Source organism: Bos grunniens, chromosome 3, assembly GCF_055505025.1.
Source record: "Bos grunniens cultivar Pamir isolate PY7600 chromosome 3, Bosgru_T2T1.0, whole genome shotgun sequence".
Taxonomy (NCBI): domain Eukaryota; kingdom Metazoa; phylum Chordata; class Mammalia; order Artiodactyla; family Bovidae; genus Bos; species Bos grunniens.
This window is the reverse complement of record NC_141167.1, coordinates 28,110,836-28,134,239: the sequence shown is the minus strand read 5'-3', so window position 1 is coordinate 28,134,239 and position 23,404 is coordinate 28,110,836. Positions and strand designations below refer to the sequence as shown.

Below are 23,404 nucleotides of genomic sequence, written 5' to 3'. Positions count from 1 at the left end.
GCTGTAAATAAAGATGATGCTTTGCTCACTGGCTGCTCATCTCCTGTTGTGCGGCTCAGTTCCTAACAGGCCATGGCCTGGGGGGTTGGTGAACCCGACCTTACCGTAATAAACAAATGCCAATATAACTGGCTCCTGTTTATCTATTCAACTTCATCCTGGGCCTTTAGTTCCAGGTCATTGTATTCCGTTCACATTGGCCCTCTTGCAATTTCTAGAACAAGCCAGGCATCTTTCCTTTCCTGAATGAGGCATGGTTCATTCCTCAAACTGTAGATCTCAGCTTAAATATTACCTCCTCAGAGATGTCTCCCTCAACCACTGTATCAAAAGAGGCCCCTTACTATGACCCTCCATCACAGCACCCTGACTATCCCTCATATGGCATATCAGTCTGTAACAATAATTCTTTGACTGACTGTCTCTCCCACTAGGCTGTAAGCACTATTAGGGGAGGAGCTCACTGCTATCTCCAGTGCCTAGCATTACCCTCAATATGGTACCCTACAGACAGTAGGCACTCAAGATATATGTTCAGTGAATCAACAGATGAGAAAAGACTCACATCATATCATACATCACAGAGACAAAAGGCAGGGAGAATAAGGGAACTCACACTTCAGTACAGGAACTAAGAATGACTAGGATGTACACCTAACACTGCTGCTGCTGCTAAGTCGCTTCAGTCGTGTCCGACTCTGTGCGACCCCACAGATGGCAGCCCGCCAGGCTCCCATCCCTGGGATTCCCCAGGCAAGAACACTGGAGTGGGTTGCCATTTCCTTCTCCAATGCATGAAAGTGAAAAGGGGAAAGTGAAGTCGCTCAGTCCTGTTCCAACTCTTCGTGACCCCATGGACTGCAGCCTACCAGGCTCTTCCGTCCATGGGATTCTAACACTAATTTAGATATTTTACATATGTTCTCTTTCTAGAGTCTCAATAATCATAGGAGGTCAATATTAATATCTCCACTTTCTAGATGAGGTAACTGAAGCTCAATCCTCTCAAGTAGCAAAACACGTAACAGCATCAGTTTTACCCCAGATTTGTCAACTTCTTTCTTCCAAACCATGATGCTTCCCTAGAAATTAAACTGCTGCTGTATTTTTATCATGAAGTACTTCTCTATTATACATATAAATCGTATTTACACACGAATCTATCCCTACCCCCAAGAACCTGTTGTTGTTGTTTTTATTTGTTTGTTTTTCCAGGTTTCTCCTAAAGGCTATAACAAATATCTCCTGATACCTGGAATAAGTAAAGGCAGAATGCAGCAGCAAATTCAAACTACAAATCAGTCACACATTTTGTTGGAATGATTTTCTTGAAGTCTTTATTTCTTCAGAGAGTAAAAAGCCACCATGATTAGGAAGTAAGTCTGTGTTCTGAATTCATTTTGGGGGACCTGAGGTCAACTTATACTGACTTAATTTACCACCTTTCCCTAGCCCCAAACACTGTTCTGCTGGTTGTAGAACATGCAAAGTTAAATGGTCTAGGGGGCTCGGATCCACAGTCCTGATTTCATTATTAGAGACTCCCAGCATTTAAACAAACAAATTAAAGCACCTGGCTTTTTACCTCCAACCACCTTTGGGTGAAGTAACCATCTTAACAGAAGAAAGGTGGGGTCTGGATGTCTCCCAAAGGTTCTACTAAGAGACTCACAAGATTATCAGAGCAGAAGGAGCCTTAGAGACCCTTTTAACAGGTTAGAATATGGGCTCAGATAGGCAGTTACTTATTTGCCTAAAAAAACAAGACTCCTAATTTCTAGTCAAGTGCTCTTTCCACCACAACACAGCACCTCCCTAATCAAGAACTAGTGACTGATTATGCCAAAGTACCAGTAGATAGCAGTCTAGGTAACACAGATTGTAAATCTCAAATTTTTCTCTTACTCTCTGTCATCTGGAAAACTTTGAACAAAAATAATATACACAATAAAAACAAAGGCAATGAGGAAGAACTATTTTAATTTTGATATTGAATATTCTTCCAAAAACATTATTTTACCCCACATTTTACTGAGTAATTAGAAATAACATTAGCATCAGAAAAACTAGGAAGATAAATGTGGTTAAATTAACATATGGAAAAAGGAAAATTATAATTAAGAATGCTACAAATTTAAATTAGTACAAGATTATAATTTGAAAACTGTGCATCTCAAAGCAAACTCCATTCACTGAATTACTTTCAAAACAGCATTTTGTGACTCTTATACACTAATTTTTTTCAAGAACAAATCTCATTTTAAAATATTTTTATTTTAAAAAATAGGCCTGGGTTCAGTGATAGATTTTTACTCCCAAGCTTTGATCACATTTCTTTGATTTGGGAAGAAAATGCCACTTTGATGGCAAGAAATTCAAAATTTTAAAGTTTATTTTTTTAAAAACAAAAATCCCAGTACAGAATTTTAAAAATTATCACTGAGAAATATATTAAGGTAATTAAATGCACAACATTAATTACTGGTCAGCTAATAATGATATTCTGTTTCTTCATTCTCCCAAGGAAAACTTGAAATTTCGGCAGAATAATCTTCAAATATACATTATTAGCAAAATGAGAGCTTCTGTTTACATACTTTTTGTATTTTGCTATTTCTAACTTTATTCTAAAACTCAATTTTACCCCAAACCATGATTACCATATTAACTTTGTAATGCACAGTTGTTTGCAACTCAGCAAAGCAGTAGTAAACCATCAGGTTCTATTCACCCAGCACTTAGAAAAAACAGAATTGATCACACCCATTTAAAAACAAATCTCATGCTATTTCCCAATGTATAGTTTCAATCTAAGTTCTGACAATGAAATATATGGATATATATCTATATATCTCATCTTGATTTTCAAAGGAGGCAAAGGGAGTTCACAGCTTAGCTTTGCCAGGCTGAAGCTGGAGATTTTGTAACTTCATAGCCAGACCCATGTTGCCATTGATTTTCAATTTGCCTTGAAAGAAGGCCTGTGAGGAAAAAAAAAAGAACATTTATTATTTGCTTTTTTTGTTTTGAGATCGCTGATATTTCTAGATTATCCATAGGGTCGCAAAGAATTGGACATGACTGAAACGCCTTAGCACACATGCACTCAACCATCCAGCCCCAAGATGATTTATTTATCCAGGTCTCAAACTTTCTTCAGAATATGAAACTTGGCTTTCTGTAATAGATTTAGCACCTGATTCGTCACAAGGATGAATTTGTAAAAGTCATGCTTTACACAGAGCAGTCAAAAGGGACATTTTTCCAAAGTCTGTTCTCTTAGAAACTGAGTCTGCCATTACCTGTTTTCCTCAAAGAAGGTACATTTTCCACATCTTAGGCAGAGTGGGTTCATACTAGACTGATTTTATTTAAAAACATTACACATTCAGCGGGTCTGCCAGCAGGGAGGAAAAGCACATGTGTAACACACTCAGAAACTTGGGATTCGATTACAGATGCATCTATGCAATGAAATATCAGCATTTTTCTCCCTTTTTTGTGTTCCCTACAGAAGGAGGCAGAGCAGCTTGCTGAGACTGAGGTGCCTGTGTGAATCTTTGGCTCAATAAGGAGACTCAAAACAGTCCCAAGTGCAGAGACACAACTTGTTGCATTTAACAACTGCCTGGGAGGATTTTCCTGGTAGTCCAGTGGTTAAAAACCTGTCTTCCAGTGCAGGGGACGTGAGTTTGAACTCTGGTCCAGGTAGATTCCACACGCTGCAGGGCACATTTAAGGCTGTGCACCACAACTACTGAAGCCTGTGCACTCTAGAGAAGAAATGACCATCAGCACATTAATGCAAAGGTCTCCCACATTTATCTTTAATTCCTCTGGGCGCTAACAGGTGTTCAGGGAAAGCAAGCTGACACTCTCCAAACGGGTGGTAAACAGATAAACTGAGAGAACAAAGGCAGCTGAGTGTGAAGCCTGGCCACGCTACCAAGGAAGTGTATGGAGTGCACGGTGGCTGAGCTGCAGTGGGTGGGAAGGGGGACGTGCCAGCTCTGAAGAATCTCATGGACAGAGGAGCCCAGCAGGCTACAGTCCACAGGGTCACAGAGGCTCGGACACGACTGACGCAACTTAGCACGCGTGCACACCAGGCAGCATGTTAAGTTCTAAAGACACAAGGATGAACAAGATGTGTTTTGTTTCCTTGAGACAAACACAATCTAAATCTAATGGGGAAGAGACAGGCACATTATGACTACCATAATGAAACAAGTGCTAGGCTAGTAGCCCAGCAAGTGGCCCCAAAGAGGGACTGACTATAGCTCCCCAACAATGTGGTAGGAGGTCTTCAAACATATCATCTAAATTCCTTTTGTTTGTTATATTAATATTTATTTATTTGGCTGTGTCGGGTCTCACTTGCAGCATAAGGGACCCTGAGTTGCAGAATGTGAACTCTTAGTTGTAGCAGGTGGCATCTAGCTCCCCATCCAGGGATCGAACACAAGCCCCATGAATTGGGAGTGCAGAGTCTTAACCACTGGACCACCAGGGAAGTCCCTAAATTCATTTTGAAAGACAAGGAGTTTGTCAAGGAAGTCACAGTTCAGACAAAAAAAAAAAGCACCGGCAAAGATACGGAAGTAGAAGGTCTTGCCTCTGTGACCACCGGCCCCCCCTTCTATCTGAATGACTCCTATTCTCCACCTGTACACTGCTGACTCCTGATCACCCCCAGGACAAAGCCAAGTGTTGTTTCCTCTGTGAAGCCTTCTCTGACAGCCCAGGAAGACGTGGCTTCTCTTCTTCCACCCTTCTCAACCACAAGCCAGACAGGGCACCATGGCTACTTGGTGCACTTACTCTTCTACAAACCTGTCTTGTACCAAACTGTGGATGCCCTGAACAAGTGAGCTATTTCTTATTCATCTGAACATTTCTAGCACACAAGGCAGTGGCTGGCACACGGTTATATCCACAACTGTTTGTCATTCATTAAGTGGACATTTGGGGAACACTGAGTTTTGTGGGTTTGACCGCTTTAGATTTTATGGGATGAGGCTGAGACAGGTGATGAAATCAAATAGGCTAAAACCCACCTATGTGTGTGTTTGTGCTTAGTCGCTCAGTCATGTCCAACTCTTTGCAACCCCATGAACTGTAGCCGGCCAGGCTCCTTTGTCCATGGGGATTCTCTAGGCAAGAATATTGGAGTGCCCTCCCCCAGGGCATCTTCCCAGCCCAGGGATCAAACCCAGGTCTCCTGTATTGCAGGCAGATTCTTTACTAACTGAGCCATCAGGAAAAAACCAAAACACACCTAATACAAGAATATAAGCACCATTATACGTACCGTCTGAGGATTCATTTTACCAGTCATCAAAGCCAATAAGTCCGAGTCGGCCATTGTAATTGTGCAGTCGGCCTTCTTATCTAAAACAGACATGCAGAAAGAAGGAGAAAAGGGGAGTGTTCAGTTTCATGTGTACATTTTAGTCAAAAGTCATTGACTGCAACAGAATCATACTCAGTGTTAGTGTGGGCACATGGGCACTCCCATACACTCTACAACAGCCTGGTAAAATGTGGCATAAATCACAAGCAATCTTGATATTCGACAAGAGGGAATACATTAAATAATCATGGTATATTCATACAGTGGGGTACAATGCAGCCATTAGATGATGAGGATCTACATTTCACTGACCTGAAAAGATATTCATATTATACTGTTCATGATACTGTTACACAAGCCAGTTACAAAACGAACTGTAAGCATGAACCCATGTTTTGCTTAAAAACAGATATTCAATTATATATGTATAGGAAAAACATCTGTAAACTTGAAGACCAATATAATAATAATAGCTACTGGGGCACACAGACTCTAAGGTGACCCCTGCGATCGTTGCCTTCTGGTTTTCATTCATGCCTTCGTATAATCCCCTACCCTCGAGTATGGTCAGGACCTGTGACTTGCTTCTAGCCTGCAGAAAGTGAGAAAGGTGACGGTCTGTCATTCTTGTGTTGTATTACATTATATAAGACTCTCTCTTGCTGGCCAAGTTTGCCTCACTCTCCTGCTGGCCTTGAATAAGCTAGCTCCTATACTGTGAACTACATACGGCACAGGCAAAGAGCTACATGGCAGGGGACTGGCCTTTAGAAGCTGCGGGTAGACTCTGGACTATAACCAGTAAAAAAAAAAAACAAACCCTAAAGCTATCATTCTTACAGTTGCAAGGAAGTAACTTCTGCAGCAACATGATTGAGCTTGGATATAAACCCCTTCTCCAGCCAAGTCTCCAGATGACAACCCAGCCCTGGACAACACCCTGACTGCAGCCTGTAAGACCTTATGCAGAAGACCCAGCTAAGCTGTCCTCAGCCAACATACCCATGGAAGCTGTGAGGTAATAAATGAGTGTTTTGTTTTAAACCACTAAGTTTGTGGTCATTTGTCGTGCGGTAACAGAAGATGCATACCTAGCGCTATCCGAACTTAACAAAATTTTTCTGCAAAAGATCAGACATTACATACTCTAGGCTTTGTGAGCCATTAGCTCTCTACTGCAGTGACTCAACCCTGCACCTACAGCACAAGAGCAGCCACAGATAATACATAAACAAATGCAGGCAGCTGTATTCCAACAAAACTGTTTTCAAAACAGTAGCAGACCAAGAGGGAGAAGATATTTGTAACTCATATATCGAACAAAGAACTTGTAGCCAGAAAATATAAAAAAACTCCTATCACTCAATTAGAAAAGGGTGGATAGACCAATACAAAAATGGGCAAACAGGCACATACAAAAGATCTCCCAATGGCCAGAGACGCACATGAAACACTGCTCGGTTCCACTGGTCATCAGGAAAATGCAAACTGAAAGTATAGATGAGACACTGCAACATACCTACTACAATGAAGAGCTTCAAAAACACCCAGTGCTGGTACGGATGAACAGCTAAAGGTCAATATAATGCTAGAGGGACTGTAAGATGTTACAGTCACTTTAGAAAACAGCCTGGAAGTTTCTTAGAAAGCTACAAACACATATGCCATATGACCTAGTAATCCCACTCTTAAGTGTTCAGTGTTTACTCAAGAGAAATGAAAACATAAATCCACACAAAGACCTGTATGTGGATGTTCACAGAGGCTTTATTCAAACTGCCAAAATCTGGAAAAAAGACAAATATACATCAGCCAGTGAGTGGATAAACTACTCAGCAACAAACAGGAACACACTACGGACAGTCCGTGAAAGATGTGGGCTCAAAGGCTGCAGGCTATTATGATTCCATGTGCAGTTTATGACATGCTGGAAAAAGTGAAACCACAGGGACAGAAATCAGATCAGTGGTTTCCAGGACCCGAGCATGAGAGAAGGGGATTGACTACCAAAGGAGACGAGGACATTTTTTGGAAATATTCTGTATCTTGATTTTTGGTAGTGGCTACACAACTGTAGGCATTTGTCTAAATTCATAGAATTGTAATCTAAAAATGGTAGATTTTATTGTACATAAATTATACCTTAAAGAATTTGACTTAAAAAAAAAAGACTAAACTAAATTACCAAAGTACTGTCAAAAATGTGGAACAAATAAAACTCTCATATAATATTGAAGAGTAATACAGAAGAGAATTAAAACAGTATGTCCACAAGGAAACTTGGCTATATGGTAGCTCATGAGTTAATATTTCTATTCCTGGTTATATGCCAAATGGAGATAAGTACATATGTCCACTAAAAGACACACATGAGAATGTCTGTAATGGCTGTATTCATTAACACCCCAAAATGGAAACATGTAAAGATATATCAACCATGAACTGAATAAATAAATTCTGATGGAGTCACACAGTAAAAATGAACTGACGCTACATGCAATAATATAATGGATCTTACAATGATGAAAGAAGCCACACCTCAAACAGTAAATATTGTATGGCTCCATCTGTATGAATTTCCAAAATAAATAAAATTCAACTTACGGTGATAGAACTTGGAATAGTGGTTCCTTTGGGGAATGATTAGAGATGGGAGGTGATATGTGGGAGGTTTCTAGAGTGCTGGCAACTTTCTACCTCTTGAGCTGGGAGATGTATTCATTTGTTAACATTTATTTGCCTATACACTCAGATTTATGCCTTTCTTTATGGGCTAGACCTCAAAAAAATTTTACACAAAACAAAAAATGAGGTGGCGGGATGAATTTGCCCCACAGGCCATCATTTGTCAACTCTTGATATAGATGGTAAGATTATAGGAAAGTAATTTTTTCATTTTATTTCTCTATCTTTTCCAAATTTTTTACACTTGATTATGTATTACTTATATAAAAACAAAGTTTTTAAAATAATAATTTTAATACTATAATCAAAATATAATGGCAAAAATGCCATATCACAAAGACTCTAAATTCTTCTTGCAAAAGCAGCCATGTCTACTCTGGACAAATGAGAAGTTTCAAGTGTAAAAGGAAAAATTCACCAAGAAATTAAAATTTTCAGCAGTCAGTGTTTTAGGTAATCAGTATAATAACAGTACTCTAATAGCACTACAACTGATAACTAATAATATCAAATTATGGCCCAACAGTTAGCTAATCTTTGCCTTAATTAAAAAAAAAAAAAAAACATAGCAGTTGCTATGGTCTGAATGTCTGTATCCTCCCAAAACTCGTATGTTGAAATCCTAATGCTTGATGCTATAGTATTAATATGGAGGGCCTCCAAGGGTCATGATGGTAGAGCCCTTATGAATGGATTTATGCCTTATCAAGAGGCTTCAGAGAGACCCTGAGCCCTTCCATGATGTGAGCCCACAGTAAGAAAGCACTGGCTATGAACCAGGAAGAAGGGCCTCACTAAATGTGACCATAGCAATGTCCTGATCTTGGACTTCCAGTCACCAGAACTATGACAGAAATTCCTGTTGTTTATGAGCCGCCCAGGCTGTGGTATGTTCAATACAGCAACTCAAACGGACTAGGATGGGAATAAACTATTAAAGCATATGATGCCCATATTATTAACTAAAACAATGTTGGAAATTAAAATTTTTTGTATGTCTTAGAATGCAGGGGTAACACTTAAAAGGACTGTGATTTAACAGCCATTTCATCTTTGGCTGTAACAAAATTTTCTCATTACATGAGAAAAAGTCTAAAGTCTTAAAAATTAAGGTATTTATGGGGGAGAGGGGTGGGATGGATTGAGAGATTGGGATTAACATATACACATTACTATGTATAAAATAGATAACTAATGAGAATCTACTGTAGCACAGAGACCTCTACTCTGTGCCCTGTGGTGACCTAAATGTCTGGAAATTCAAAAAAGAAGGGATGTATGTATACATTATAGGGCTTCCCTGGTGGCTCAGATGGTAAAGAATCTGCCTGCAATGTGGGACACCCGAGTTCAATTCCTGGGTTGGGAAGATCCCCTGGAGAAGGGAATGGCAATCCACTCCAGTATTCCTGCCTGGAGAATTCCATGGACAGAAGAGTCTGATAGACTATATAGTCCATGGGGTCACAGAGTCAGATACAACTGAGCAACTAACACTAACATGTTTACATAAGGCTGATTCACTTTGCTACATAGCAGCAACTGATATGGTAGTATAAAATGAGCACACTCCAATAATAAAAAATAACAACAATAGCCTTAATATCAGGTAGAGTAATTCTCCCCACTTTATTTTTTGTAATGATTTTTAAGCTAATGGCACCCCACTCCAGTACTCTTGTCTGGAAAATCCCATGGACGGAGGAGCCTGGTAGGCTGCAGTCCATGGGGTCGCTAAGAGTCAGACACGACTGAGCGACTTCACTTTCACTTTTCACTTTCATGCACTGGAGAAGGAAATGGCAACCCACTCCAGTGTTCTTGCCTGGAGAATCCCAGGGACGGTGGAGCCTGGTGGGCTGCCGTCTATGGAGTTGCACAGAGTCGGACACGACTGAAGTGACTTAGCAGCAGCAGCATGACTAAGAAAAGTCTTGCTGGAATTTTGGTAGAAATTGTATTTAGTACATAGATGAATTTGAGAAGTGACACCTTTATTCAACTGAGTCTTCCAATCTAAGAATATGCTATTTCCCTCCATTCAGTTAGGTTTTCTTTGATTTCCTTTGTTAATGTTTTATAATTATCAGCATATAGATTCTGTACATGTTTTTTAAGTGTAAATCTAAGTATTTAATTTTTTGTAGAAAACTAATAATATTAATACTATTGTGTTTTAAAAAACATTAAGGTATTTACAATTTAGAAAATCCAATTCTCTTGTAGATAGATAACATCAAAGAGCAGGGAGAAAAAAAAGTTAGCAAACTGAGATAGCTGGACTTGATTTATAGCTGGATTAGATCCTAATATTCCAAGAAAGGACTCCTAGTGACTTTAGGAAATAAAGTGCTGCTGCTGCTGTTACTATACCAGCACTTACTGAGCTCTCTCTAGGCTGAGAGCTTCACATACCTGGACTTTATTTGATCTTAATAACCCTATGAGTATTGACAGAACTCTTCCTCCTTCACAGTCCAGGTACCATCAATTGCACCCCAAACACTCCTGGTGACCTGGTGACTCCACCTAACACTTTTCTCACTGCCAACACTCAAGCTATCCTTTTTGCTTACTTAGATGGTGGTATCATCCATTCTCCTAATTGCGCTCTCTGCCTCTGATTTCTTCCTTTCTAATTCATCAAGTCTAATACAGCAGCTTCATCCTCTAAAACACAGCTCTGACTTTCATTTTTTTCAAAAAAGCTAGTGTTCCTAGATCACCTCTCTCAATTGCACCAGGTTCTCTCCAAAGAGAGAAACATAACATACAATATAGCTACCATTTACTGAATGCTTACTAAGCATCACTCATTCGTTCTGCTGTTCATTTTTATTATCTATTTTATTGAAGGCCTACCAGGTATCAGATATTGTTCTAGGCACTGTGAATGCAGCAGTGAACCTAAGAGGCAAAAGCTCTGCCTTCACGTAGCTTACAACTCAAGGGGGGGATGGACAATAAGCAAATAAATAAGATACAGTATATCAGATGGAGGAAAGTGCTATAAATAAAAGTAAGGCAGAAAAGGACAATAGGGAATGATAATGAGGTATGATTTAGAAGTGTGGCTGGGGAAACGCTCACTGAGAAGGTGACATTTGGGCAAAAATCCAAAGCAAATGCAAGGACCAGTCATGAGGATATCTGAAGGATGATGATCCCAGGCAGTAGAAAGTTCCTGAACTGGGAATACCTTACACTCAAGCCACAGCAAGGAAGCCACTGTGACTGGAGCAAAGTGAGGAAGATGTAGTAAGAAAGAGACTAGGGCCAATTACATGGTATGTACAGCATAGACTGGAACAACACTGTAAGTCAATGATACTTCAATTAAAAAAAGAAGGGCCAAGCATGACTTCAAGGATTTTAGACGGAGGAACTGGTTAAACAAAGGGGAAATTTATCAAAATGGAATATCAGTGGATACTTAGTAAGTATCCAAGTAAATCTGTTAGTTAAGCAGCTGGATATACACCTTGGAGTTCAATGCCTGAGTTCACACCAAGAGATCTGGGAGCCATCAGTGTAGAGACGGTTTGAAAAGCATGAGATCAGATGAGAGCCCCAGGCAGTGAATGTAGATAGAACTGAGCCTTAGAGCATACCAACATTTATACACTGAGAGATAAGGAAAAAACAGGGAGAGGCCAAGAGGGAACACCCAGTAGGTAGGAAGAAAGCCTAGAAGAGTAATATTATAAGAACTGGGAACTAACCACTGAAGTTAGCAATACGGTGGTAACTTGTGACCTTGACAAGAACAGTTTTGGAATAATGATGAGCTGACAAAGACTGACTGAAGTAGGTTCAAGAAACACCGAGATGACAGGAAGTGGAGATAGTGAGTATAGACAGGTCTTTTGAGGACATGTAGCCATACACTGACCCATGTGCTTCACAGGTTAATTAGCAGACAATTCTCTTAATCCCCACACAAATCCTATGAAATAGGAACCATTTATTATTTCCATTTACAAATTAAAAAAAAAAAAAGCTCGGAGTGAAGTAATTTAAGGCCAGAATCTGTGAGTGGCAGGACCAGGACTCTAAACCCAAGCTTGTCTAATGCCAAAGCCTAATGCTAGCAACAGTGATGGAGCCTCTCAATCTTTGGGAGAAAACCTAGGACCTATTCCTAGTCCCAAAGATTCCCCAGTCCTTGACAAGGTTCTCTAACTCTAAAGCCAGCCCTTTGGGGGACACCAAAGCAGGCCCCCATTTTCCTTTGTGAACTTGTCAGTGCTTAATCAATGAAGTCATCACTGCACTGACCTGAGTTAGGGAGCACTGATCCTTTGCCATTCTTCACGTCCACCACCCAGGTGGCTTCTTTACCCCCAGGGCCATCCTTCACCTTAAAGGCAAAAATACCACCGATTTTCTTCACAAACTGCTCTCCTTCCTGGAAAGAAAAATAACACAGAGTTATATTAAGTTCATTCCTCTGGTTTTGCCCCCAAATTAAATGTTTAAGCAGATATATGACATGAGCTGCTGGGCAGCAGGCAGTCCCCAGGCTCCCTTAGGATCTTTTACCCAGAAAATCCAAAAGGTAACCAGGCAGCAACTCCCTCATCTGCCAGATCTTCTGATGAAAATGTCTTTCTGGGATACAACCGGTAGAAGGGTGGGGGAATTGGGGAGTGAGTGGCACAGCAGCACTTTCTATTGAAATAGGCTTCATTTGTCTCAATAATTTCTGGAAGATTCACTCTGGCCTCTCAAAACATAGGAACCCTATCCCCTCTTTTTTTCTAGCAGGTAAATTCCTTCACATATATGTTTGGTGTTCCACAATCAGAATTTAAAGATAAGTGGTTCAACTCATTTTCTGGATTACTATAAAGAATTATATAATATCCCATCCACCACCTACTTTTGGATCTTGGGGAATGAGGCTGAAAAAATAACCTCAGATCCATATCTCTGTAGGGTGGTTTCCTTTCTCCTCCCCTCTTCCCTTCATTCCCACTCTGTTTCCCCTTTTCTTACTGAAATACTGACTGACTGAAACCGTGACTGTCCCCAAACTTTGTTTCAGGCTTTACAGAGTTAGAAGGGTAAATGATAACACACTATGATCTCTATGATGAAGCAGAGCACAGAGGACGCCCTAAGTTGGCTGTCAGGGTGAATAACTCACACATCTCCCCCTGAAAAAGCACATAGACACAATAACTTCATTGCAATTAAATATATCATACTGCAGAAAAATAGAAAATACTGATAAAGAAAAAGAAAATAGAAATCATTCACAATTTCATCACCACTCAAGAAAATAACATGTTGATATAAATCCCCTCTATCTTTTTTTCTCTGCATATATACTTTTTAAATGGGATCACAGTGTATACTATAGTGTTTTGTAATCCACCTTTCAGTTTAATATATCTATCCTTACTACTGTGTCATTAAGAATTCTTCTACATAATTTTAAATGACTATACATAGTCTTTAATTGTAGAAATTCACTATACTTTATTCTCTGTTGCTTGATGGGCTTCCCTGGTGGCTAGCTGGTTAAGAATCTACCTGCAATGCAGGAGACCCTGGTTCGATTCCTGGGTTGGGAAGATCCCTTGGAGAACGGATAGGCTACACTCCAGTACTCATGGGCTTCCCTGGTGGCTCAGCTGGTAAATAAACCACCTGCAATGTGGGAGACCTGGGTTTGATCCAGGACATGGCAACCCACTCTAGTGTTCTTGCTTGGAGAATACCCATGGGAGAGGAGCCTGGCGGGCTACAATCCATGGGGTCGCAGAGAAACGGGCATGACTGAGCGACTCAGCACAGCACAGCTGTTGCTTGATATTTAGGTTAGTCCTAAGTTCTGGCTATTAAAACAACGCTGTAAATAACATTCTTGTATCTAAGTATTTTTATATAAACTCATTTATATAAAGTTAAACTCCAAGAATTCAACTTTGCTAATTAATAACAATAAATTTGAAACAGCATAAGTTTGAATTCTTGCTCTGTCATGTACTTATGTAACCCTGAGCGAGTTAATAAACCTCTCTCATTCTGTCTTCTTTTCTGTGAAACAGAGTTAATAATAGCAGCTATCCTCATAAAGTTGTACAATACTTAAATACCCACAAAACACAGAGTAACTGCTTAATAAATGTTAGTATTTTTTCCCATTATTTCACTCTATGATCTGTCTGCTATTTCTGTGCCAGTATTATAGCTTTATAAATCTACTTTACTCTTTAATATAGTAAATTTCCACGTGTGTGTGTGTTAGTCACTCAGTCGTGTCCAGTTCTTTGCAACCCAATGGACTGCAGCCCACCAGGCTCCTCTGTCCCTGGGATTCTCCAGGCAAGAATACTGGAGTGGGTTGCCATTTCCTTCTCCTGGGGATCTTCCTGACCCAAGGATAGAACCTGGGTCTCCTGCATTGCAGGAGGATTCCTTATTATCTGAGCTATTATAGGGAATCCAAACATTTCCATAATCTTCCAAATATTCTTCACTAATCTTGGATTTGTTTGAACCTTTTTTTTCTTCTAGATGTACATGATAATCATTTATTTAGTTTTTTGCCCCAAAATGCTGTTGGATTTAAACAGGGTTACATAAAATACATGGATCTGTTTGATAGAGAATAATTACCTTATAATATTAAGTCCTCCCATTCACGAATATGTTCTATCTTCAAGTTTTCCTTGATGTCCCTTGGCAATATTCTGTCATTTCCCCCCATATAAGCTTTTGTACATTTCTTGCTAAGTTTATTATTAGTTATTTTATATTGCTCTTGTTAGTAATATGTTTTTCATTATATTTTTACTGAATTATTGAAAATACATAGAAAATATATTGATCTTTTTATATTTATTTTAGAATTGACTACCTTTTGAGTCTTCTTACAATTTCTAATAGCTTTTACTTCCCACTTTTTTTTTTTTTTTAGCCTTACATCCTGCAATAATTTATATCCAAGATTCTTTCTTTTGGTTAGAAGAACACAATATTTTTTCTTCTAACAAAGATTTCAGTGTTTACTACGCTCAGGCACTGTGCTAACTACCTGAAACACTCAAATAATCATTACTAGATACTCACCTCTGTTTCTATGTAGGCAGAGATACTGACCTAAGTTCTTATTGTGCCTTGCTTTTTATAACAAATTCACTGAGATATAATTCATATACCATAAAATGTATCCTGTTAAAGTAGTTTAGTGGTATTTTAGTATATTCAAAGTTGTGCAACCAACACCAGTATCTAACTTTAAAACATTTTCATCGCCCCCTAAAGAAGCCAACACCCATTAGCAGTCACCCTCTACCTCACCATTCTCTCTTTCCACCAACCCCTGCCAACCACTTATCTACCTTCTGTTTACAGAATTATACAATATATGATCTTTTGTGACTGGCTTCTTTCACTTATCATAATGCTTTTAAGGTTCATCCACGTGGCAGCATGTCTCAGAAATTAATTCCTTTTCATGACCAAGTAACATTCCATTGTATGCAGGCAGCACATTTTGTTTAGCCATTCATCAATTGGCAGCTGTTTCCCCTTTTTAACTATTATCAGTAATACTGCTATGGACATTTGTGTCCAGGTTTTCACATGGACATTGATAGGCTCTAATTCCTCTTAGGTTTACATTTAGAAGTTAAAATTTATGTTATTTTAGGGTGATGTGCAACTTTTTGAGGAACTATCAAACTGTTTTCTAAAGTGGCTGTACCATGTTACATCCTACCAGCAACAAAGGAAGGTTCCAATTTCTGCACATCCTTATCAGCACTTCTGTCTTTTTTATTTTAGTCATCCTAGTGGGTGTGTTGACCTTTTTCCTGGACACAGATAATAAGCCCGAACCTATCTGGAATCAACCACAGGTCTTAGGATTCCAAAGAAGCTATTCTAAAATTATTGAGTCTAGGCCTACTTATTTCAACCTCCATGGAGGCAAATCTCACATGTGAGTGTCCTGAGACCAACTACTAACATTTTCTAGTTAAGTCAAAAAACCAAAATGACTGTCAGATTTTTTTAAAGTGGAGGAGAGAAATTCTCTTATTTTGCTTCCCTTAAAAGATCTCAAATTATTTTTAAGCTAACTCTAGGAAAAATTATTAACAACAATAACAATCTTTGGGCGGCTATAAAGTTTTCAAGTGCTTTTTTTTTTTTAGTGCTTTTTATATCATTATTTAATTTTCATAAAACCCTGTAAGTAACTGGACAGGTATTAATATTACCTCATTAGGCAGAAACAACTAGGGTTCTAAACGGTTAAGAACCCTTTAGACTATTCTCTATCCTGCTGCCAACTAATCCACCTAATACAAACCCACCTAACACTAACAGAACTATCACTTTCAGATTTGAATTTAGATGGCTCCCCACAGCCCACAGGATAACGCATGTCTTTACATTCATTCTAGAGTCTTCGTAACCGGAAGGTAATGCTCTTACCTTCAGCCCCTTTTTCATCCTCCTCAGGGCTTTTTTGTTCTGACCATTTTTAATGTCATGAACATATGTGCTTCTGTGCCCTTACTTATGCCCTGCCCGAATTCACTCACCTCTTCCTTTTCTCCATTCCTACCCAACTTCACCAAGTCAAGTCCTCAGTTCACATGCTAACTCCTCTGGAAAGGCTTTCTGTCTCTATTGGACACTTTGATAGCCCTTTGCACATAATCCACACGCATGTTTCTTGTCAAAGCCGTTTTCTTTTTTTTCCTAGGAAATTTTTTCCATGTCTGTCTTGCCACTAAACTCTAATGTTCCCTGAGGGGAGGTAACATATGACAAGTAAGTAACACAACCAGAACTCAAATTCAGGTCGGTTTAACTTCAAATTCAATGCTCTTTCCATTTGCTATCATATGGCAAAGGTGGTTACATCAATACTTTCAAACTTTAGCCTATAAAAGTAGTTTCTGTCACCATGCATAAATTGAAAGAAAGTTCAAAGTCTTTTCCACATTCCTTAAAATCTTTTGTCCTTCAAGGTTCTTCGGAGGTAACCTAGAAAAGTAGATTAGTAATGCTGGGGTCTGGGCCACCCAAAGAGCCAGGCCTCCTCTGGAGCCAACGGCCCATGAACAGCTACATCTATGACATCTGCTTGCACAATGCCTCAGGAATAGTTATGGCAGACGCCAAGTTAGAGCAGGAAAACACAGCAAATGTTTAGAAACTACCCCAATACTTAGAAACTCCTTCCACTTCTTTAAGACAGATGTAGATTAACTTTGCATCTGCTGTTACTTTTGAGAACCAACTGATCCTCTTATAAAATCAAATCCTTTAGCCAATAAGACAGTTTCAATTGAAGAGGGAGTGAGAGAAGGTAAGGAAATGGACAAGGAGAGAGTTAAAAGGGTAAAGAAACTACACATCTTTTGTGAAACTGGAGATCACAAATAGTTCTAAGTGCCTTCGGTACTTGAAGAAAAGTAATTCTTTTTGAGTAGCAAAAGGTCAAGGAGTAGGTCCTGTGGTAAACTGAACAGGAACAAAAAATTAAGACAGAATTCAAAGAAGGGCAATAGGGTACTGCTAACAAAGACAAAAGTGGAAATAAAATCTCTTGCCAGATTTCTTTTTTCCCAATGAAGAAAATGCATGAATTGACAAAAGATTCCAATACTTTCATTTTCTGGTGTGGCAAACATTTAGAAAACTGACAGTCGTGAGAAGGAGAGAAAAAATAAGGGGACAAGGTTGACACAAGAGAGGTTACAGAGGGAGAAGAATTAAAATGGGAGCAAGAGGCAAACATGTGCAAAGTTAAAAGAACACTGTGAAATAAAAACACCACTGTTAATCCCAATAATGAAGTATTCAATGGCTGACCTACAGCCATATCAGATACTCTCTAAACTTTTTTTTTTTTGACAGAATAATGTTAAAAAATGGGACAACCTGGCAGAAGTTAACTATCCTATGGGCTACTCTGCAGGCAAATATTGGTGTCATTAAAAAAATTTTTTTCAGGCCTTAGCAAGTTCAACTTCATTTTAGTGGATACTTGTAATGAAAGAAATTTCAAAAACAATAAGCAGATATACTTTTCTACTCTTGGGAAAGGTTTTTTTTAAAAAACCAGTCAACAAAGCACTGGAGATAGGGTGAAGAAAAAACAGTCAATCTCATGAACTATCATTGAGTCTGGAAATTAATACCCTCTTTTTGGTGGATAGTCTGGCAATATGTATCATGGCATTAAGTACCTAAAGATGAGTACAAATGGAAATTTATTATAACTTTATTTTTTGCAAGACTTAAATACAACCTAATGTTCATCATAAGAGGCTAGTTAAATAGAGTATGATATTTATAATCAAACATATACTATGGGGTCATTAAAACTCATGGTAAGGGTTTATATTTATGGGTAGGGAACATACTATCAAGAAATAAGAAGCTGGTTATAAAACAACAGGTAGACCAATGCAGGTGTATCCTTGCAAAATGGTGGCAGAACAGGTCTGCAAGCTGCTGGGCCAGTGCCTGCCTGCTGGAAACAGTCAACCCTGGCCCTCTCTACCTCAAGAAGACTGATGATCGTTACAAAAATTCTAGAAATGTAGGGTATTTTGTCAAGACATGTCATTCACATTAGCTATTTAGTGCAATCACACCCACAGCACAATCACCTTAAGATGTTAAGAAATCCTTTGTGTTACAATAAGGGAGTTTCGAGATATGCACAATGTCTGTTTTCACACTGTGCCTCTAACATGAGTGAACTGCACACCTTAAATATTTTGAATCTTTTTATTTGAGCCCACTGGTCAGTTTCACAGATGTGTAAAATTAAAATCAATTATGAAATTCCAAGATGTCTTTAATGAAACAATGAAGTAAATGTCTAATTTTACCCAAGGGAACAACTCTCTTTTTGGAGAAAGAGTTACTATTAGGTTGCTTTAGTATGACTATTATCTATCAAGAACTAATTACTGTACATAAACAGAGGTCCGCATATAACAAATTTAAAAATTCAGCATGTACTGTATGATCCTAGTTGTGTAAAACTGTTTATTCAGATACACAGAGAGATGTCTGAAAGAATATCAACCACCGTTAATACTTTAGGGAGCGCTCAGTAATGGCATTTCAGGAGATTTAAAATTTTTCTTGGAGGAGCTAAGATGGCGGAGGAATATGACGGGGAGAACACTTTTTCCCCCCACAAATTCATCAAAAGAACATTTAAACGCCAAGTAAATTCCACAAAACAACTTGTGAATGCCGGCAGAGGACATCAGGCACCCAGAAAAGCAACCCATTGTCTTTGAAAGGAGGTAGGAAAAAATATAAAAGACAAAAAAAGAGACAAAAGAGGGAGGGACGGAGCTCCGTCTGGGAAGGGAGTCTTAAAAAGAGAGAAGTTTCCAAACACCAGGAAACATTCTCACTGCCGAGTCTGTGCCGAGCCTTGGAAGCACAGAGGGCAACATAACAGGGAGGAAAAATAAATAAACAATTAAAACCCCCAGATTACGAGCCCTACGTTAACTCCCCCAGCGGAGAAGCAGCGCAGACGCCTGCATCTGCCATTAGCAAGCGGGGGCTGGGCAGGGAAGCGCAGCACGGGCTGCATTGCTTAGAGTAAGGATCTGGCCTGAATACCCTGAGCACTACCTGAGGGAAATAATTTGGGCTAGCAAACCAGACTGTGGGATATCTACCACGTGAAAAGCCAGCCCTAACCTAAGACACTGCCAGGCCCGCACACGGAACAAGGACTGTACAGAGATAGCTGGCTGCAGACCGTCCCCCTCCGGTGACAGGCAGCCAGAGCCGGAAGGGGGCAATCGCAGCCCCAGAGAGACATTATCTACAAAACTGTAAGCAGGCTTCTTTGCTAACTAAAAGTTCTTGGGGTTCTGGACAGTCAACATCCACCTGCAAAGGTGTGCCAGTTGTACACCCAGATAACCGAGCAGCGGGGAGGCGATAAGTTGCAGCAACCGCGCTCGCCAAACATTTCATCATTGAAAGACAAGTATATGTCTTGTCTTTCTTCTCTGAGCTGCTCGGACCTAGGAAGGGCACAAAACGCAGGCCCAACCAAATCTGTGCCTCTGAGGACTACCCGAGTGCCTGAACCTGAGCAGCTTAGACCTGGGAGGTTCAAGCAGCCCAGGGCTGGCCGCGGATGGTTCCTGGCGGAGCAATCTAGAGCCTGAGCAGTGTGGGCAGGGAGTCTACACGCACCGTGAGTGGGGACAGGCCCAGTGTGGCTGAGGCACTGCGCACATGCCAGTCTTATTTATTTGCAGCGTCCCTCCCTCCCCATGGAGAAGGCAATGGCACCCCACTCCAGTACTTTTGCCTGGAAAATCCCATGGATGGAGGGGCCTGGTAGGCTGCAGTCCATGGGGTCACCAAGAGTCCGACACAACTGAGCGACTTCACTTTCACTTTTCACTTTCATGCATTGGAGAAGGAAATGGCAACCCACTCCAGTGTTCTTGCCTGGAGAATCCCAGGGACGGGGGAGCCTGGTGGGCTGCCTATGGGGTCACACAGAGTCGGACACGACTGAAGTGACTTAGTAGCAGTAGCAGTCCCTCCCCACAGCACGACTGAACAAGTGAGCCTTAAAAAAAAAAAAAAAGGTGTCCACCACCGCCCCCTTTGTATCAGGGCGGAAATCAGACACTGAAGAGACAAGCAAACAGAAGAAGCTATAACAGAGGGAACCACTTTGGAAGCGACAGGCAATAGATTAAAACCCCGTGGTTAGTACCAACTACATAGGAAGGGGTCTACAGATCTTGAGAAATATAAGCCGGAACAAGGAACTAGCCGAAAATGAACTGAACCCACAATACCCACAACAACATCAGAGAAAGTCCTATATATATTTTTACTATTTTTACGATCATTCTTTCTTTTTTTTAAATTAAAAAAAATTTTTTAAGTCCTCTATTACTCCTTTAATTTTCACTTTTATAACCTACTATTACTTTGCAAAAAAAAAAGACCCTTTTTTTTTAAAAAAAGCAAACTTCATATATATATTTTTTATAACTTTTGTGACCTTGTTTTTTTTTTTTTTTTCTTCTTTTCTTTAACATTGTATTTTTGAAATTCCAAACTGTGCTCTAGATTTTTAATTTTAGCTTTTTGGTATTTGTTATCAATTTTGTACCTATATTTTTTTTTATAACTTTTGTGACTTTTTTTTTCTCTCTTTCTTTCTCTTCATCTTTTCTTTAACATTTTATTCCTGAAATTCCAAATTCTACTCCAGATTTTTAATTTATGCTTTTTGGTATTTGTTATCAATTTTGTACCTATATCTTCTTTATAATTTTTGTGACTTTGTTTTTGTTTTTCTCTCTTTTCCTTCTTCTTTTCTTTAACATTGTATTTTTGAAATTCCAAACTCTACTCTAGATTTTTTAACTTTTGCTTTTTGGTATTAGTTATCAATTTTGTACCTATATTTTCTTTATAATTTTTGTGACTTTTTTTTTTTTTCTTTTTCTCTCTTTCTTTTCCTTCTTCTTTTCTTTAACATTGTATTTTTGAAATTCCAAACTCTACTCTAGATTTTTAATTTTTGCTTTTAGGAATTCGTTATCAATTTTGTACCTTTAAGAACCCAATCTTCAGTACCCATTTTTTACTAGGGAGCGAGATTACTGGCTTGACTGCTCTCTCCCCCTTCAGACTGTCCTTTTTTTCCACCAGGTCGCCTGTGTCTCCTCCCTAACCCTTCTCTACTCTACCCAACTCTGTGAATTTCTGTGTGTTCCAGATGGTGGAGAACACTTAGGGAACTGATTACTGGCTGGATCTGTCTCTCTCCTTTTCATTCCCTCCTTTTATCCTCCTGGCCACTTCTGTCTCCTTCCTCCCTCTTCTCTTCTCTGTATAACTCCGTGAACATCTCTGAGCAGTCCAGTTGTGGAGTGCACATAAGGAAGTGATTATTGGTTAGCCTGCTCTCTCCTCTATTGATTCCACCTCATCTCATTTGGGTCACTCCAACTCCCTCCTCCCTCTTCTCTTCTCCATGTAATGCTGTGAACTTTTCTGGGTGACCCTCATGGTGGAGAAACTTTTCATCTTTAACCTAGATGTTTTATCAACGGTGCTGTATAGAAGAAGAAGTTTTGAGACTACTGTAAAAATAAGACCGATAACTGGAAGCAGGAGGCTTAAGTCCCAACCCTGACTCCAGGGAACATTAATTGACAGGAGCTCATCAAATGCCTCCATACCTACACTGAAACCAAGCACCACACAAGGGCCAACAAGTTCCAGGGCTAGACATACCAAGCAAATTCTCCAGCAACACAGGAATACAGCCCTGAGCTCCAATATACAGGCTGCCCAAAGTCACCCCAAAACCATAGACATCTCATAACTCATTACTGGACACTTCATTGCACTCCAGAGAGAAGAAATCCAGCTCCACCCACCAGAACACCGACACAAGCTTCCCTAACCAAGAAACCTTGACAAGCCACCTATACAAAACCACACACAGTGAGAAAACGCCACAATAAAGAGAACTCCACAAACTGCCAGAATACAGAAAGGGTACCCCAAACTCAGCAATTTAAACAAGATGAAGAGACAGAGGAATACCCAGCAGGTAAAGGAACAGGATAAATGCCCACCAAACCAAACTAAAGAGGAAGAGATAGGGAATCTACCTGAGAAAGAATTCCGAATAATGATAGTCAAATTGATCCAAAATCTTGAAATCAAAATGGAATCACAGATAAATAGCCTGGAGACAAGGATTGAGAAAATGCAAGAAAGGTTTAACAAGGACCTAGAAGAAATAAAAAAGAGTCAATATACAATGAATAATGCAATAAATGAGATCAAAAACACTCTGGAGGCAACAAATAGTAGAATAACAGAGGCAGAAGATAGGATTAGTGAATTAGAAGATAGAATGGTAGAAATAAATGAATCAGAGAGGAAAAAAGAAAAACAAATTAAAAGAAATGAGGACAATCTCAGAGACCTCCAGGACAATATTAAATGCTACAACATTCGAATCATAGGGGTCCCAGAAGAAGAAGACAAAAAGAAAGACCATGAGAAAGTACTTGAGGAGATAATAGTTGAAAACTTCCCTAAAATGGGGAAGGAAATAATCACCCAAGTCCAAGAAACCCAGAGAGTCCCAAACAGGATAAACCCAAGGCGAAACACCCCAAGACACATATTAATCAAATTAACAAAGATCAAACACAAAGAACAAATATTAAAAGCAGCAAGGGAAAAACAACAAATAACACACAAGGGAATTTCCATAAGGATAACAGCTGATCTTTCAATAGAAACTCTTCAAGCCAGGAGGGAATGGCAAGACATATTTAAAGTGATGAAAGAAAATAACCT

General features: G+C 39.4%; 1 protein-coding gene across 5 annotated transcripts in view; it reads right to left on the bottom strand.

The window, feature by feature from the left end:
* Positions 1 to 1,963: 1,963 nt before the first annotated feature.
* SCP2 (sterol carrier protein 2) overlaps positions 1,964 to 23,404 on the bottom strand; it is a 118,574-nt gene continuing 97,133 nt past the window's right edge. For all 5 annotated transcript variants that reach the window (XM_086388838.1, XM_086388827.1, XM_086388830.1 and 2 more), the window contains 3 exons: positions 12,317 to 12,446; positions 5,312 to 5,391; positions 1,964 to 2,981 (listed from right to left, as the gene is read on the bottom strand). In XM_086388838.1, coding sequence (XP_086244964.1) covers positions 2,886 to 2,981; positions 5,312 to 5,391; positions 12,317 to 12,446 — 306 coding nt within the window. In that variant the 3' untranslated portion in view covers positions 1,964 to 2,885. The remainder of the gene's footprint in view (positions 2,982 to 5,311; positions 5,392 to 12,316; positions 12,447 to 23,404) is intronic.